At 43.0% G+C, this 16,867-nt stretch overlaps 1 protein-coding gene across 1 annotated transcript in view; it reads right to left on the reverse strand.

Annotated features, from left to right (window-relative positions):
• Positions 1-3,692: 3,692 nt before the first annotated feature.
• The window catches only part of LOC135460510 (guanine nucleotide-binding protein G(q) subunit alpha-like), a 125,916-nt gene continuing 112,741 nt past the window's right edge, over positions 3,693-16,867 (reverse strand). Inside the window, exon 3 of the mRNA XM_064737366.1 lies at positions 3,693-3,848. Coding sequence (XP_064593436.1) covers positions 3,693-3,848 — 156 coding nt within the window. The remainder of the gene's footprint in view (positions 3,849-16,867) is intronic.

The raw sequence follows: 16,867 nt of genomic DNA on the forward strand, positions 1-16,867 counted from the left end.
GACCTAAAAGATTGCCTTTTCACTATTCTACTGCACCCAAACGATACCTCAAAGTTTGCCTTTACGGTGCCCTCCATTAATAACGCTGCACCAGCGCAGTGTTATCGATGGTGTGTACTTCCACAAGGAATGCACAACAGCCCCAGTATCTGTCAGTGGTATGTTGCACAAGCACTCTCATCCATGAGAGAACAGTTTCCAGGGGCATACTGTTATCATTACATGGATGACATTTTGGTTGCATCCCAAACAAAATGGGAACTCTTACAGATTCAGCCAAACCTGCTGCCAGCACGGAAATCATTTGGGCTACAGATGGCGCCAGAGAAAGTGCAATAACAAGCATCCTGGAAATATTTGGGACTTAAAACTATAAACAAAACAATACAGCCACAGCCAATTTAATTTTCAACCAAGTTTGAGAATTTAAATGATGCACAGAAACTTTTGGGTACTATAAACTGGGTCAGACCATATCTGGGAGTAAATAGTTCACAATTAGCACTCTTATTTGACCTCCTGAAAGGGGATCCCGAATTAACTTCCCCTGGAAAACTAACCCCAGATGCAAAAGCTGCTCTTGAAACAGTAGAGCAAGCTATCACAAACAGACAGGTCCACCGGATATGCCCAGAGGTATGTATCACCATATTCTTTATCATTGCTGACTCTCATATTACGGGCATTATTGGACAGTGGAACACACAATGGCCTGACCCTTTGCACATCCTACAGTGGGTATTCTTACCTCACCGATCAAAAAAGTCGGCACCTACTGTGTCTGAGCTAACTGCACAGCTAATCATTAAATGCCATCACAGGTGTCTGCAAGTGAATGCAAAAGACCCTGCACAAATTATTATTCCCATAAAACAAGAGGAATTCAAGTGGAGTCTTGCTAACTGCACAGCCTTGCAATGCACCCTTCAAAACTTTACTCGACAAATCACTTACCACTTACCAAGCCATAAATCACTAAAGCTAAGTGATGAAACTACACTCTCTAAAACCCCTAAATAGCTGAACACCCCTAAAGGGTGTTACAGTGTTAACTGATGGCTCTGGGAAAACAGGAAAGGCCATTGTGACATAGATAGAGGAGAGTGAGTGGCAAACATTGGAGGGACACAAGAATGGATCACCTCAAATAGTAGAGCTACAGGCTGTAGCTATGGCTTTTCCATGTTTTCCCCACTCTCCCCTAAATGTCATAACTGATTCTGCATATGTGGCTGACATTGCACAAAGGTTAGACTGAACACTACTAAAAGAGATTGATAATGAGCAACTGTTTAAATTGCTAAAATTTCTATGTCTAACCATCCAGGCCAGGACTTACCTGTACTACATCCTACACATCAGGAGCCACACAAATTTACCAGATTTTATCACAGAGGGCAATGCCAGGGCAGATATGCTAGCTATCTCTGCTTGGACAGCACCAAAACCAGATTTGCTGGCACAAGCAAAGGCATCACACAGTTTTTTCCACCAAGGTGCTTGAGCATTACAGTGGCAATTTCAGCTGTCAAACACAGAGACTCATAATATTGTTAGCATCTGTGTTGACTGTCAAGGTCACGCTGCACCATTGCAGATGGGAGTGAACCCCCATGGACTGGGTGCTTTGCAAATCTGTCAAACTGATGTCACACACATCCCTGAATCTGGTCATTTTAAATACACTCATGTCTCAATTGACACCTTTTCCTCAGCAACATGGGCTACAGTACACACAGGGGAAAGAGGACAGGATGCCATCACACACTGGCGATCAGCTTGTGCATCCTTGGGCATTCCCCAAACCATCAAAACTGATAATGGCCCTGCATACATCTCACAGAAAACCAGGCAATTTCTACAGCTCTGGGGTGTATCAAACCAAACCCATATCCCTCATTTACCAACTGGACAAGCCATAGTGGAAAGGGCACATGGTGCCTTAAAAGGTATACTTAATAAACAGAAGGGAGGTATGTGTGGTGAGACTCCACAAAGCAGAATAGCTAAAGGTATATACACATTGAATCACCTAAAAGTATTAGAATCCAGTTATCCTAAATCACTTCTTATCACTACAATCATCCTGCAATGTTCAATTGCCCAAACCCAAGGTAATGGTACACAACCTCCTTACCAATACATGGGAGGGTCCTTGGGATCTCATTACCTGGGGTCGGGGATATGTATGTGTTCCAAAAGACCATGAGACATGTTGAGTACCTGCCAGATGCATCCGACCTGCACTGTGTCCTGCTCAGGACCACAGACAGCACCCTCCTGATAAACCCTCAGCAGACATCACAGAGCCGTGTGATCAGAGTGATTGATGACTACCTCATGGAAATCTGGGACTACAGTTCACATAAAGACTCAATCTGTTTACAAATTATTTCTCTGTTTACAAACTGTTTTCCTTGTCTACAGATTGTTTCCTAGTTTTCCAGTTGGGTTTGTTTTTGTTTTTTTTTTCTTTAATAAGGGTTGAATGATTCTTGTTCTTACAGACTGTTTCATTTTCTTCATTGGTTAAATGGTTTGTTGCTTTTAAAAAAAAGTTGCAATCTGCAACCTATAAGTCTAATGCCTGTGGCATATTTACCTGAGCTCTCCCCTATTGGGTCCTGGACATAAATGCTGCAGCTATAATGCAAATCAAAATTTATAGAAAAAAAATGGTGAGATGTTGGGGCCATGTTTCCAGCCCCTGGGCTGAGTAACAAGGGTTTTGGCCAATCAGATCTCTCATAAGACTACAGGCATGTCAGTGGTCCAGGACCCAAAGGGGTGTGGAGTTCAAACCAATGAGAGCACCCGGACTGGGTCTTTCAAATCCTCTATATAAGGTAGGGCATGGAAAATAAAGGTCTCTGTGCCACATGAACATCTGGGGAGAGCGGTCTCTGTCTCCTTGCCCCTCGCCCCCCTACACGTGACCTAACATAGAACAGCCCGCATGAGAGGCTGATAAAGCAGAAGCAAAATGTATGGTAATTAGAGAGCATTTGAGTCAATCTCAGCAGACCTAATTAACACACTAGTAGCTCTCTAGCTGCCTAAACTGTATCAGCAAGGTATTTTAAAGTTTTTCTTGACACAATCACATATAAAGGATTGTGCTAGATAAGGACCCTCAGGCTACTATGCAGATAAATCTCCAGATTTTTGTTATGTGTATGGCCATGTTCCATTGACTTAACCATCCTTTTTTTTTTACCAGATGAAAAATTTTACCAGACCTCTGTAGTATATTACTCAGAGCATCTGAATTTCTTGGAGATGACATTTAGACAATGCTCAGGGTCCAATGTTAAATTGCATTGCTATTTTAAACAAGGAAAACAGATGTTCAAGGGCGTTGCAATTTTTGTGATTTGCTTAGAGGTCTACCTTTGATTGCACTTTCCTAGTAATAATGTAAGATTTCAAATTATCATACACTTATGTCTTGAGAAACACACACATAATACTAAACTAGATTCACTACCTTCCTTACAGTAGTCTTTACATTCACATAATTAAGTGCAGGTTTGTGCTGAATATGCATGCACACGCAGATCCTTGCACACATACATAAAGAAACTGTACGTGTAAGTACATAAAAATATAGTATACAAAGATAAAAAGTATGAATTAATTTGATAGAAAGAACAGAAAATAAGATACAGTTATTTGTAGCCACTATATACTTACTATTTTGTTGAATCTGATAACTGATATTCTCGTCGTCTATCATAACATTCCTGGATTCCAGGGTCATTCCATAAACTTCTCAGTGCATCTACATAGGGGTTCTCAAAAGTTGACACCTTCTCTACATCGACTTCTCGAACTAACTGTGCATGAGCCTAATTTGAAACAAAGAAAACAATTTAATTTATTTCATTTTCTGTGTTTACAAATAGTTCATTTTCTCAGATTGAAAGGTGTAGCTGAGTGTGTATTCTATTGCCATCTGTTAGAGGTGGGGCAGTTATCTTCTGTTAATTAGGCAGTTTTCTTTATCTCTTCCACTACCCATCCTCCCTCAGAGGAGATATCTTCTGTTAATGGGCCATTGAGTCTCACTGCATGACTGATAAAATTACATCATCCTCTTGTGAGATGCTCTGCCCAGAGGGAGGAGCCAAGCATTCCTACCTAGATATAATCTGAGATTTGGAACACCACAGTCAGCCTTCTCCCACTGGATTCCCAGAGGAGCAGCTTTCTTCTCCACTGGATTCCCAGAGGAAGACCAGGCCTATCTACACCACCACTGGACCTTCAGAGGAAAACTACACCCTTCTACAAGATCAGTGCTTCAACAGAACCACATTTGTCACTCCAGGAGGACTGCAGCCACCATTTAATCAGACTGCTGCCAACACCCTGACCCACAGGATGTCAGGTTGTATTCTGATTCTTTCACTGTTGTTTTTTATTACTGCATTTTTATTTTTTCCTAATGAAGAACTGTTATTCCTACTCCCATATCTTTCCCTGAAAGGCCCTTAATTTCAAAATTATAATAATTTGGAGGGAGGGGGTTTACATTTTCCATTTTAAGGACGTGTCTTGCCTGCCTTAGCAAACCAAAACAGATTTTGGCGCCCAATGTGAGGCTCGAGGGTCTCGAGAGAAAAAGGGTGAAAAAGAAATAGCAGTTCTTGAGTAACCTAGTTTTTTGTGTGCTGGATACAGAAAACTTGTTAAGTGTCACCATGTGGTCTAGCTTACCCTGGTTCGGGTGGCATGTGGTCATGGCTATATTTCTCCCATTTGAATGCCCTTATCTAAACATGGTTCCTATAACTAAGGCTACTGTGGCTGTTATTCAGTTTTCTTTATGGGTTAATATGGGGAGGAATTCATGGATATTTAACTTCCTCTGGAAGGCAGGCACATGGAGTCAGAGCTATCACACACTAACTGTATGTTTTTGGGGTTACTTTAATAATGGTACCTACTGTGAGGAAATGACACCGGGGGAAATTTTCTCTCAACCCTTTAACCATCTCTTTGGGTCTGCCCCACCAGTTTTTGATGGGTTCAAATCTTCTCTAAATGCTAATGACATCATACAGTGGTTGATGTTGCTGATACGCCTGTTAAGCCTGTTCTATTTAGCATTCAGAGATAAGGGAAGATTGACTTGCATAACCACCCTGACACCTATCCCAGAAAGTAGGGATGCTGCCACAGAACCTGACACTGCCCTGGGGACTAGGGATGCTGCCCCAGAGCCTGACCATGCCCCATAGCCCACCTCAGAAATAAACCACCCAGATTGGGTGGGAGTTCTGGTAAAGGAGGTACGTGAGATGAGCCAGATGCTGAAAGAGTACATTTCTCCAGCTGGTGAGAAACCCTCCTCCTGCCTCAAAGAGGGAGAGTTTAAGGGTGCAGCAGTGGAACCCACAGATGTTACAACTGTCCATGTTCCAGCTGAACTGCAAGAGCAGTCACAGCCAGCAACAGTCGCCCCTGTGGAAATGAGGAAGTCTAAGATGAAAACTAAACAGCCAGATAAGGATAAGAATGGAGCGTCTTCACAACCTGCAGGGGAGCCAACAGTTGAGATCATCACAAAGTCCCTGACATATGAAAGTCTCCGTAATCTGCACAAAGACATACGACAGGGACATCAGGCTTATATAACCTGGTTATTTTGGGTCTGAGACCTTATGGGTACAGGTGTGCAACAAGATGGTGGTGAGGCAAGGAATTGTGGGACCCTTGACCCAGGACTCAGGTGTGAATCGGGTATTCATAAGGGAGCCAGGGTCCCCTTTCCCTCTGGGAGCGGCTTTTAATGAGCATCAGAGAGAGGTTTGTCCCCAGGGAGAGAATGCAAGGGCACCATCATAGAATGCACTAGAAGACCCTTGAGGAAGGGATCCAACAGCTGAGAGAAGCAGCAGTATTGGAGGTACTCTTTGGTAGGGATGGACAGCATGATAATGACCCTGACAAAGCCAGGTGCACAGGGCAACTGTTGTAGACTGGCAAATCTAGGGCCATCTCTATACACCACCTTCATTGCAACGATTAATGCCGATAACAACCGAGACAGTGGGTTCTGTCACCAACAAGCTTAGAAATTATGAGAGTATGATCAATGGCCTGATGCAGGCCCATGTCTCTGCTGTAATTAGAAGCCTCCAAGAGGAGATGAGGGAGGAGGTGAGGAGGAACAGTTCCTATATGGCACCAGTGAAAGTCACAGGCAGCAAAATCAGAGCCCAATGTCCCCCCCGAGAGAGAGATATGGTACACCCTCCGAGCTCACCTGTGGTTCTTCCTGGGTGACCATGGGGAAGACATGGGATGTGAAACCCGTAAGAGTCATCTCTGGGGCCTTTTTGGGGGTCCGATCCGGCTAGCTCTGGACCTTGGCCCCTTGCAGTCTTACAAGGACAAAATAAAAATACTCGAGGCACTCTTTCCTCTCGGGACCAGAGTTCCACTTTATTCTGGAAAGAGGCCGCCTGGGAATCAAGGCGGTGTCCCTGGGGGGAAAGAGGCTGGAATGTCTGATGGCAGGAGATTTTAAATCCAGGGAAAGGGGGGCAGAGGAGAGGGGCCACAGCCAATGTGATACAAGTGAGGGGAGGGGTGAGGGGAGGAGTAACATGGAGAGAGACCACCACTACTGGGGCTTAGGGGAGAGGGGAAGACCATGGGATATGAGGGGGGAAACCCATGAGGATACAAACATACTATTCAGTGCAAAATACCAAACTCAGTGCAAAACAACAAATAAATAAACTATTTAGTGCAATACAACAGAAACCTACTTCTGTCCTGGCAGAATGGGTGTGTGTTGTGGTGTGTTTTAAACTTCCGGGTCCCTTCCCCAGGTGTGCCAATACCCCTCTTCCCCCTCGCCCCTCGCCCCCTGCTGGGCTGTCAATCAGTTTTAACATTCCAGCAAGGCGTCGTGTGGTTGGTCAAGTTCAAAAGATGCCCCTATACCCAGAGGTCATTGGCCTGTCTAGGTGTCATCCCCCCCTGAGACCCTGCCCCTCTCACCTTGTTGGTAGCTGACCTGCCCCTTCCCTCCCCCTCCCCTGGGAGCCTAATCAGGTAATTAGACCATGCGGTCGGCTTCTGTTGGAGCTGTTGCCAAGATTCAGACCTGTGTGACCATGGAATAAAGCTCTGGATATATAACCCTCCAGCAGAATCCATCTCCTTTTCCTCCTCACCATTCGCCCGAAGCCTTCTTCCTGAGGTAAACGGAGTTCCTAACAAGCCTGGACTTGTTCGGCTGCCCAGCTGCAACCACCAGCAAGCTAAAGGTGTCTCTGGGGTGATACACCACAGCTGCCGCCTTTGGCCCAGCAGCAAGGGTCAGACTGGCCCAGGCACAATCTACCTGGTAATACTGGGATTCATATTCCAATAGATGTGTCAACACAAGGAGGGAAACACTAACTGAGGGAGTTCCACTAAAGTGAAAGCAGCCTCAGCCTCTCATGACTGAGCTGCTGGGTATGATCTGTCAGATCCCCTTGAAGGTACCTCTAGCATGTATGCCCAGGAAAGGAATGATAACCAGGGCTAGAGGGGCCCTGCCTCTAGCCAGGAAGAGTCACAGGAAAACTGGATCTTCTGGACAGTGTGGATCCAATGGCCTGGCACATCAGAGCCACAAAAATTTGAAACGTTAGTTGATACTAGTGCTCAATGTACCCTAATGCCATTGGGACATGTGGGGGCAGAACCTGTTTCCATTGCTGGGGTAATGGGGGGGGTCACAGCAATTGACCCTGTTGGAAGCCAAGGAGAGCCTGACTGGGAAGGAGTGGCAGAAACATCCTATTGTGACCAGCCCAGAGGGGCCGTGTATTCTAGGCAAAGACTTTCTTGAGAACAACTATTACAAAGACCCAAAGGGACTCAGGTGGGCTTTTGAAATAGCTGCTGTAGAGGCAGAGGACATTAGGCAATTGAACATCTTGCCTGGACTATCAGAAAACCCATCTGCAGTAGGACTCCTGAGGGTGGAAAAGCAATGAGTACCAATTGCCACCTCGATGATGCACCACAGGCAGTATCGGATGAATCAAGATGCTGTAATCTCCATCCATAAGATGATCTGTGAGCTGGAGAACCAAGAGGTGCTCAGCAAAACCCATTCACCCTTTCAACAGCCCCATTTGGCCTGTGCGCAAGTCTGACAGAAAATGGAGACTGACGGTGGACTATCGTAGCTTGAATGAAGTGACTCCATCACTGAGCGCTGCTGTGCCGGACATGCCGGAACTCCAGTACGAGCTGGAGACTAGGCAGCGAGGTGGTATGCCACTATTGACATTGCCAATGCATTTTTCTCCATTCCTCTGGCAGCAGAGTGCAGGCTTTAGTTTGCCTTACCTGGAGGGGAGTGCAGTACACCTGGAACCGACTGCCCCAGGGGTGGAAACACAGCCCCACCATCTGCCATGGACTGATCTGAGCTGCACTAGAAAAGAGTGAAGCTCCAGAACATCTCCAGTACATTGATGACATCATTGTGTGTGGGAACACGGCAATGGAAGCATTTGAGAGAGAGCATCATCCATATTCTGCTGAAAGCTGACTTTGCCATCAAGAGCAACTTCAAAAGACCTGCCTGAGAGATCCAATTCCTAGGAGTAAAGTGGCAAGATGGACAGCGTCAGATTCCCACTGATGTCATCAATAAGATCACTGTGATGTCTCCACTGACCAGCAAGAAGGAAACACAAGCTTTCCTAGGCGCCATGTTTTTGGAGAATGCACATTCCTGAGTACAGTCAAATTGTGAGCCCTCTCTACCTGGTTACCTGCAAGAAGAACAATTTCCACTGGGTCTCTGAACAGCAACAAGCCTTCGCCCAGATCGAGCAGGAGATCATTCAGCCAGTAGCCCTTGTCCTAGTCAGGACGGGATGAGAGGTGAAGAATGTGCTTTACTCTGCCTCCAGGAAAAATGGCTTGTCCTGGAGCCTGTGGCAGAAGGTGCCTAGAGAGACTCGAGGCTGACCACTGGGATTTTGGAGTTGAAGCTACAGAGGATCTGAAGCCAACTACACTATAACAGAGAAGGAAATCTTGGCCCCCTATGAAGGACTTCAAGCTGCCTCAGAGGTGATTGGCATGGAAGCACAACTCCTCCTGGCACCCTGACTACCACTGCTGAGATGGATGTTTAAAGGAAAGGTTTCCTCTACCCACCATGCCACTGATGCCACATGGAGCAAATAGATTACCCTCATCACACAGCGCGCCTGTATTGCCCTGGGACTTTGGAAATAATTACAAATGTGCCAGAAGTTGAAAACTTTAGTCTCACTGATGAAGAAGAGCAGGAACAAGTGACACAGGCTGAAGAAGCTCCACTGTAAAACAGACTACCAGCAGAGGAAACACAATACTCTCTTTCCACTGATGTTTCTTGTTGCATCATAGAGATGAACTAGAAGTAGAAAGCAGCTGTATGGAGCCCCACACGACAGGTTGCACAAGCTACTGAAGAAGAAGGTGGATCAAGCCAACCTGCTGAACTAAGGTCGTTCAGCTGGCCCTGGACATTGCTGAAAGAGAGAAGTGGCCAAAGCTCTACCTCTACACTGATTCATGGATGATAGCCAATGCTCTGTGGGGCTGGATAGAAAAGTGTAAAAAGGCCAACTGGCAATGTAGAGGAAAACCAGTCTGAGCTGCTGATGAGTAGAAAGACATTGCCACTCAGGTAGAGAAGTTACCTGTAAAAGTCTGTCATGTAGATTCCCATGTTCCCAAGAGTAGAGCTAATGAGGAGCACCAAAACAATGAGCAGGTAGATCAGGCTACAAAGATAGAGGTGTCAAAGACAGACTTAGATCGGCAACACAAGAGAGAGTTGTTCTTAGCTCAATGGGCTCATGATGCTTCAAGTCATCAGGGCAGAGATGCCACCTATAAGGCATGAGACCGAGGGGTAGATTTAACCATGGATAGTATTTCTCACTTTATCCATGACTGTGAGATGTGTGCTGAGATCAAGCAGGCCAAGCGGGTGAAACCCCTATAGTATGGTGGGCAGTGGTCCAAATATAAGTATGGAGAGGCCTGGCAGATTGACTACATCACACTGCCCCAGTAAGCACTATGTGCTGACCATGGTGGAAGCCACCACTGGCTAGTTGGAGACCTACGCTGTACCTCACACTACTGCCCAGAACACCATCCTGGGCCTTGAAAAACAAGTCCTGTAGAGACATGGCACCCCTGAGAGAACTGAGTCAGACAACAGGACCCATTTCAAGAATGGCTTTATAAACACCTGGGCCAGAGAACATGGTATTGAATGGATATATCATATCCCTTATCATGCACCAGCTGCTGGGAAAGTTGATTGGTGCAACGGACTGCTTAAGACTACCCTGAAGGAACCTGGAAGGGGAACCTTTAGAAATTGAGACATTAACTTGGCAAAAGCCACCTGGATGGTCAACACCCATGGGTCCTTCAATTGCACTAGTCCTGCTGAGTCTGAACCCTTGCACACAATGGATGGACATAAAGTCCCTATGGTACACATAAAAGGTATTTTAGGAAAGACTGGATTAGTCTGACCGCAGGCAAAGATGAACCCATCTGCGGGATTGTTTTTGCTCAAGTACCTGGTTTCACTTAGTGGGTAATACAGAAAGATGGACAAGCCCATTGTGTACCACAGGGAAACCTATTATTAAGTGAAAACTGTGTGTAAAGTTTCACTGCATAGAGTTTATTGATTTGGCTAAGATGCAGATGGTAATAGAATAAGGGGTGGATAATGTCTTAGGTTGAAAAGTGTAGCTGAGTGTGTATTTTATTGCCATCTGTTAGAGGTGGGGCAGTTATCTTGTGTTAATTGAGCCATCTGTTAAAACCAGGTGGTGCAGTTTTCTTTATCTCTTCCACTACCCATCCTCCCTCAGAGGAGATATCTTCTGTTAATGGGCCATTGAGTCTCACTGCATGACTGATAAAATTACATCATCCCCTTGTGAGATGCTCTGCCCAGAGAGAGGAGCCAAGCATTCCTACCTAGATGTAATCTGAAATTTGTAACACCACAGTCAGCCTTCTCCCACTGGATTCCCAGAGGAGCAGCTTTCTTCTCCACTGGATTCTCAGAGGAAGACCAGGCCTATCTACACCACCACTGGACCTTCAGAGGAAAACTACACCCTTATACAGGATCACTGCTTCAACAGAACCACATTTGTCACTCCAGGAGGACTGCAGCCACCATTTAATCAGACTGCTGCCAACACCCTGACCCGCAGGGTGTTAGGTTGTATTCTGACTCTGTCAGTGGTTTGTTTTCTTTTTTGTACTATTACATTTGTGTTTTTAATTTTCCTAGTAAAGAACTGTTATTCCTAATCCCATATCTTTGCCTGAGAGCCCTTGAATTTCAAAATTATAATAATTTGGAGGGAGGGGGTTTACATTTTCCATTTCAAGGGAGGCTCCTGCCTGCCATAGCAGACACCCGTCTTTTCAAACCAAGACATTAATATATTGTGAATGTGATTAACAAGAATAATTTTTCAGACTGGCCATCTTGCCAATGTGTGGTTATGAATGAATGATGTTAAGGTGTGTTCAAACTAAGAAAAATAGTAATCGGAATTCTACGAGAGAAGGTAAATTAATAAATGGGTATATGGGCCATTATTTCAGAATAAGCTTATCCTAATCCAGTATGATGTAGCTGAAATTGATAAACTATTCTTTTGAAAATTTATATTTAATTGGGCTACATTTTAAGAAAGTTCTCATTTTTCAGATCTAATTTTAGGACATATAATATGCTTGCTTTAAAATTATCATTTCTTAAGCAACTTGACAGAGTTAGACTGATAGGAGCAGAAAGAATGGGAAGGAGGGAGAAAACTTGTCTTTTAGAGAGATTCATTTATATGTGCATACACTAAGAAAGTAAAAGAACAGATGAAAACTTAGCAAAGAAAAAAAAAGGGATTCTATTCTCAAATTTAGTCTACATTTCAGACTAGACTCATTTCAGTAAGGACACAGACCCCTTTTCATTTTAAATCAGGTAAGTACATAAAATAAGGACTGGGTTTGTTAATTTTAAAGTAATTTGTCCTGCTTTCACATGTACAACCTGTCACCTCTCTTTTTAGGCAGTCAAGGAGAATGCTGCAACTCATTACTTAACAAAATTTTATACCTGCAACTATTGTCTACTCATAGGGAAATCAAGAACCCCAAGTTCAGTCTGAAAAATGTTTGAGATATGGAGAATATATGTTCTCTATTCTAAGAATTCAAGTCTCCAAGTTCTAACAAAGTTTATTTTCTTCTGGAACATCATGTTTACCTATCCCAAAACTGGACAGATCATGAAGGGTTTCTACTGTCTGATAACAAAATTTTTACAAAATGGTGTTCAACTAAGCGCAAGCCAGTACTCTTATGAAACAGGAAGATATATTTTTTTCCCAAAATATTTTGTATTTTTTGCTGAAGCCCAGTTATGTATTCAATTTGCTTTATAGTCTTCCAAAAGAATGATACTCCAAGTATTTGCTCACTACTTGCGACAAACCGATACACAATATATTCAGATATTATTTATTTTATTGTTCTTGAGCTCTGAAAGTATGGCCAGCTGATATCAAAATGCTAACATAGGTAAAAGACGGACTTAGTATTCAAAAGTTGCTCTTAAGCTTTCATTGGAAATTCATCATAATTGACAGATGCTCAAGTATTATACATCAGGAGCATCATAAAAGGTATTTACTATTTTCAGTTAATAATTTAGACATGTAATTACTAAAAAATAGATGAAGATTTTAAATAGCTTTGTTTCTCAGTTCTGCTTGTCCTGCCCCAGAACTAATATGACTTTGCACTATGTGGCAAAAACCTCTGAAAAGAAGTTCAATATATACCAGTGACACATATCCAGCAGAAATCTAATTCAGCCTTTTAAAAGAAACATAGGAACATCCTTTCCTCAATAAAAAATGTTTCTGGTTCCCTTGGTAGACTTATGACTACTTGTATCCTACTGACATACAGCTTTGACAACAAAGCTGCTTTTCTTAAAAAAGTACTAACCCTTCACACAGATTTCAAGTCTTTATGCTACGTCTAGGCTATGGTGTCTTGTTCCCCAGAGGTACTATACTTTTCTGTAGATTACATTTTTTCTTTCTCTGAGTCTTTGTCAGTTGGTATCTTTTACTGGCTTCTAATTTCTGGTCGAAAAGAGATTTAAAACCAGGATCTCATCTATTGGCTTGTTTTCTCAATCCCATAAAAACAAAAGTAATTCTACTGAAGCCTAATGAGATGCAAAAGCATGAATTTAATGCAGAAAAAGACTCAAGTATGCATGATGTGTGGTGCTAAAACTGCTAAATATTTGGTTTAGTTTCCTTCCACTAATATAATATCAATCTTGGAACATTACTTTTGATGTTAGCACTCAAACTGCTTGCATGAAAAATCTGAGGACTCATCATTCATCCAGTTTCCGCAGTATAACCTTTACCTAGTACTTCTTAGTCTTCACTGATACTTTTTGCTGTACCCAAAAATAAACATTACTTGAAACAAAAAAATAAAGCTACCACCCCTTAAAAAATTGTACCATCTGAGATTTCTTTCTTTTGCAACAACTGCAATCAAAGCAGTGAAATGAACAAAACATAAAAGGATTCTGTGAGAACCACCAAGTTCAAATTGGCAATTAAAATGCAATTACTAGTTAAGCTGTAATGTTCTGCAAACAAAATCTAGATGATCTAACTTCAGAGTCTGATACACTTGACATCTGCAGTCAAAGAACATTTTCCATGTCCTTCTGAAGATATAGGAATACATGTAACAAATTTCTCATTATTTGCCACAGATGTTATAGAAACATTAATCCAATTATCTATATCAAATCACATAAATTTTTAATTTTTAGAGGTTTCTTCCTTAAATTCTACAGGTATTAAAAAGAATCATCCCAGAAAAAGAAAACTGAAATTTCTAGGAATACCATTACAGTTATTTTCTAACAATGATTTTATGTTTCTGAAACCAGGAAATCAGAGAGTTAGATGATACCAAAATAGCGATCTTCTCCTTCTTCACCATTGCCTTCAGAAAATTATTGTCAATGTTAAAAACTAATTCTGAGCTTGAAGATAATTATAATTTTATACTGGTCATTCTGGCAATATTACTTTCCCCTTGATTGCATTTAAAATAAATATATTTTTAAATCTCTAAGGTTCTGTCCTTGTTCTACCCCAGATCAGTGGGAGGGGGCATGGCCAAGACATGTTATGTGATAACACCTTATGTAATTGCCAGGGTGTCCTGGTTTAGGGTAAATTTAAGAGGAAACTTTTAAAGGGGTTCCTCTAGAAAGTAGATTTAAGCAGTCCTTCTCCTGACTGGTTCAGAAAAAGATTTTGATGGAGAAAAGTGGAAAAACTGTTTATTTAACAAGCAAAGTATTCACAAGCATAAAAATTATTAATATTAAACAATAAAACCTCCTGCTGCTTTAAAGAGATGGTAAATTCAAAAAGTTTCTTTTGTGGAGTGTAGTTCAGTTTGTTCAGTCTCTTATTAGTTCTTCTTGCACTGGAAAATGCCGCGTTCTGGGCCCTGGTGGGCCACAGGTGCGAGCTTTCAGTGTTTATTTTGGGTTTTCAGTTTAGAGCATGACGGACCAGTTTTAAGAAAAAGAAAAGCTGCAGTTCAGGGAACTTTTCTGTCTCAGCTAGCTAAAAACTAATTAAAAGCAAAGGAGAGCTCTTTCTCGCTGTCTGTGCTGCAGACAACACAGTTTGTGAGTAGAAAAGCTAAAGATTTAACCCTATGTTTTTGAATACAGATGCCTCAGATAACTCACTGCTTTTCTGTCTCCCCCTCTTCACTCTTAGAACTAGTTTTAAAGGTGTAGAACTTATTTCTGTGTTAAAAAGACGAATGGGGATTCAGCATCATAAAGTTACGCTAGGACACGGGAAGGGACTGTCTCGCTTCCAGGGAAAAAGGATTCCTTCCAGTTATGGCTGTGGCTGTGGTTGGGTTGAGTCTGGATCTGTGGTGAGCATTTTTGCATGTGATCTGTCTTGGTTTGAAAAGATGGGTGTCTGCTATGGCAGGCAGGAGCCTCCCTTGAAATGGAAAATGTAAACCCCCTCCCTCCAAATTATTATAATTTTGAAATTCAAGGGCTCTCAGGCAAAGATATGGGAATAGGAATAACAGTTCTTCACTAGGAAAATTAAAAACACAAATGTAATAGTACAAAAAAGAAAACAAACTACTGACAGAGCCAGAATACAACCTAACACCCTGTGGGTCAGGGTGTTGGCAGCAGTCTGATTAAATGGTGACTGCAGTCCTCCTGGAGTGACAGATGCGGTTCTGTTGAAGCAGTGATCCTGTATAAAGGTGTAGTTTTCCTCTGAAGGTCCAGTGGTGGTGTAGATAGGCCTGGTCTTCCTCTGAGAATCCAGTGGGAAAAGGCTGGCTGTGGTGTTACAAATTTCAGATTACATCTAGGTAGGAATGCTTGGCTCCTCCCTCTGGGCAGAGCATCTCACAAGGGGATGATGTAATTTTATCAGTCATGCAGTGAGACTCAATGGCCCATTAACAGAAGATATCTCCTCTGAGGGAGGATGGGTAGTGGAAGAGATAAAGAAAACTGCACCACCTGGTTTTAACAGATGGCTCAATTAACACAAGATAACTGCCCCACCTCTAACAGATGGCAATAAAATACACATCCCTTGCCATATCTTGCATTTGCATCCTAAGACATGAACCGTTCTCTTTTTCTATATTTTTCTTATTGATATTGTTGCTGTTACTGTTAGTTTTCCTATCTCATTGCCGTTTACAGTAAATTGCTCTTATCTCACCCCGTGACCTTTGCCTTTTGTGCATCCAGTTCTCCTCTCTGGCCACCCACCGTGAGGGGGAGGTGGAAGAGGGGGTGGGAGAAATGACTAAGCAGCAGTATTGTTTGCAAAGTCTCATTGGGAGAACTAAATTGAGGAGTACCATTCCTAAACCATGACAGTTTCATAGTCTCAGTTTTCTACTTATTTTCTAATTTTTTGAAAGCACTCATGTTCCTCAGTGACTAAGCGGGACAGTTCCCATATTCTTTCCATAGATGCACTAACCTTTTGGAATCTTACAACAGTGGTGACCTAGTTACAGGGATAGAAGGCAGAGTTTAGCATTAGGGATAACAAAATCATGTATTCTAGACTTTTCTACATCATCTTTAGTGGATTGTCTTTTTTTAAGGCAGTAGGGGGAAGCATAAGGTCTGCCATTCTTTCTCTGGCCTGGAGCTGGGGAGGGACTGGGGCTTTCCAGACCACATCGTCACCACAGGTCCCCGGTTCATCATTTTCTCCAGCCGTGGAGCGCAAAGCCTTGAAAAGACAGCTTCTGACCCAGAGATTGCCTTGGGAAATGGAGCAGCAGGGGTGGCCCCCAGTCCAATCAAGCTGTGTGCAGCCAGAGCCTGCTCAGGACCCAGCTGCATGTTGCCTGCCGGTTTGCTGCTGCCTTCACTGAGAGAACGACTCAGCACTCGCCACTGCCATTGCCACTCGCTGTCGGGGAGAGACACTCACCACAAGTAAGGGAAGATCCAGACAGTGACAGCATCCCCCACTGCCACTACCACTGCTGCTGCCTGGGGGAGGGAGCTTGCCCAGGACCGTGCATCTTGGCAGCATAGTTCCTGGTTTGAACTATCTCATTTGGTTTCATTTTGTTCCTGTTTTTCTATTGTTCCCAGTCTGGGGGAAGGAGGTTTGAGCCATGTTATGAACAAAAATTCGGTTAATATTTTTTTGTGAGAAAGAGTTACAGGGACGCA

This window comes from Zonotrichia leucophrys, unplaced genomic scaffold, assembly GCF_028769735.1.
Source record: "Zonotrichia leucophrys gambelii isolate GWCS_2022_RI unplaced genomic scaffold, RI_Zleu_2.0 Scaffold_50_376499, whole genome shotgun sequence".
NCBI classification, from domain to species: domain Eukaryota; kingdom Metazoa; phylum Chordata; class Aves; order Passeriformes; family Passerellidae; genus Zonotrichia; species Zonotrichia leucophrys.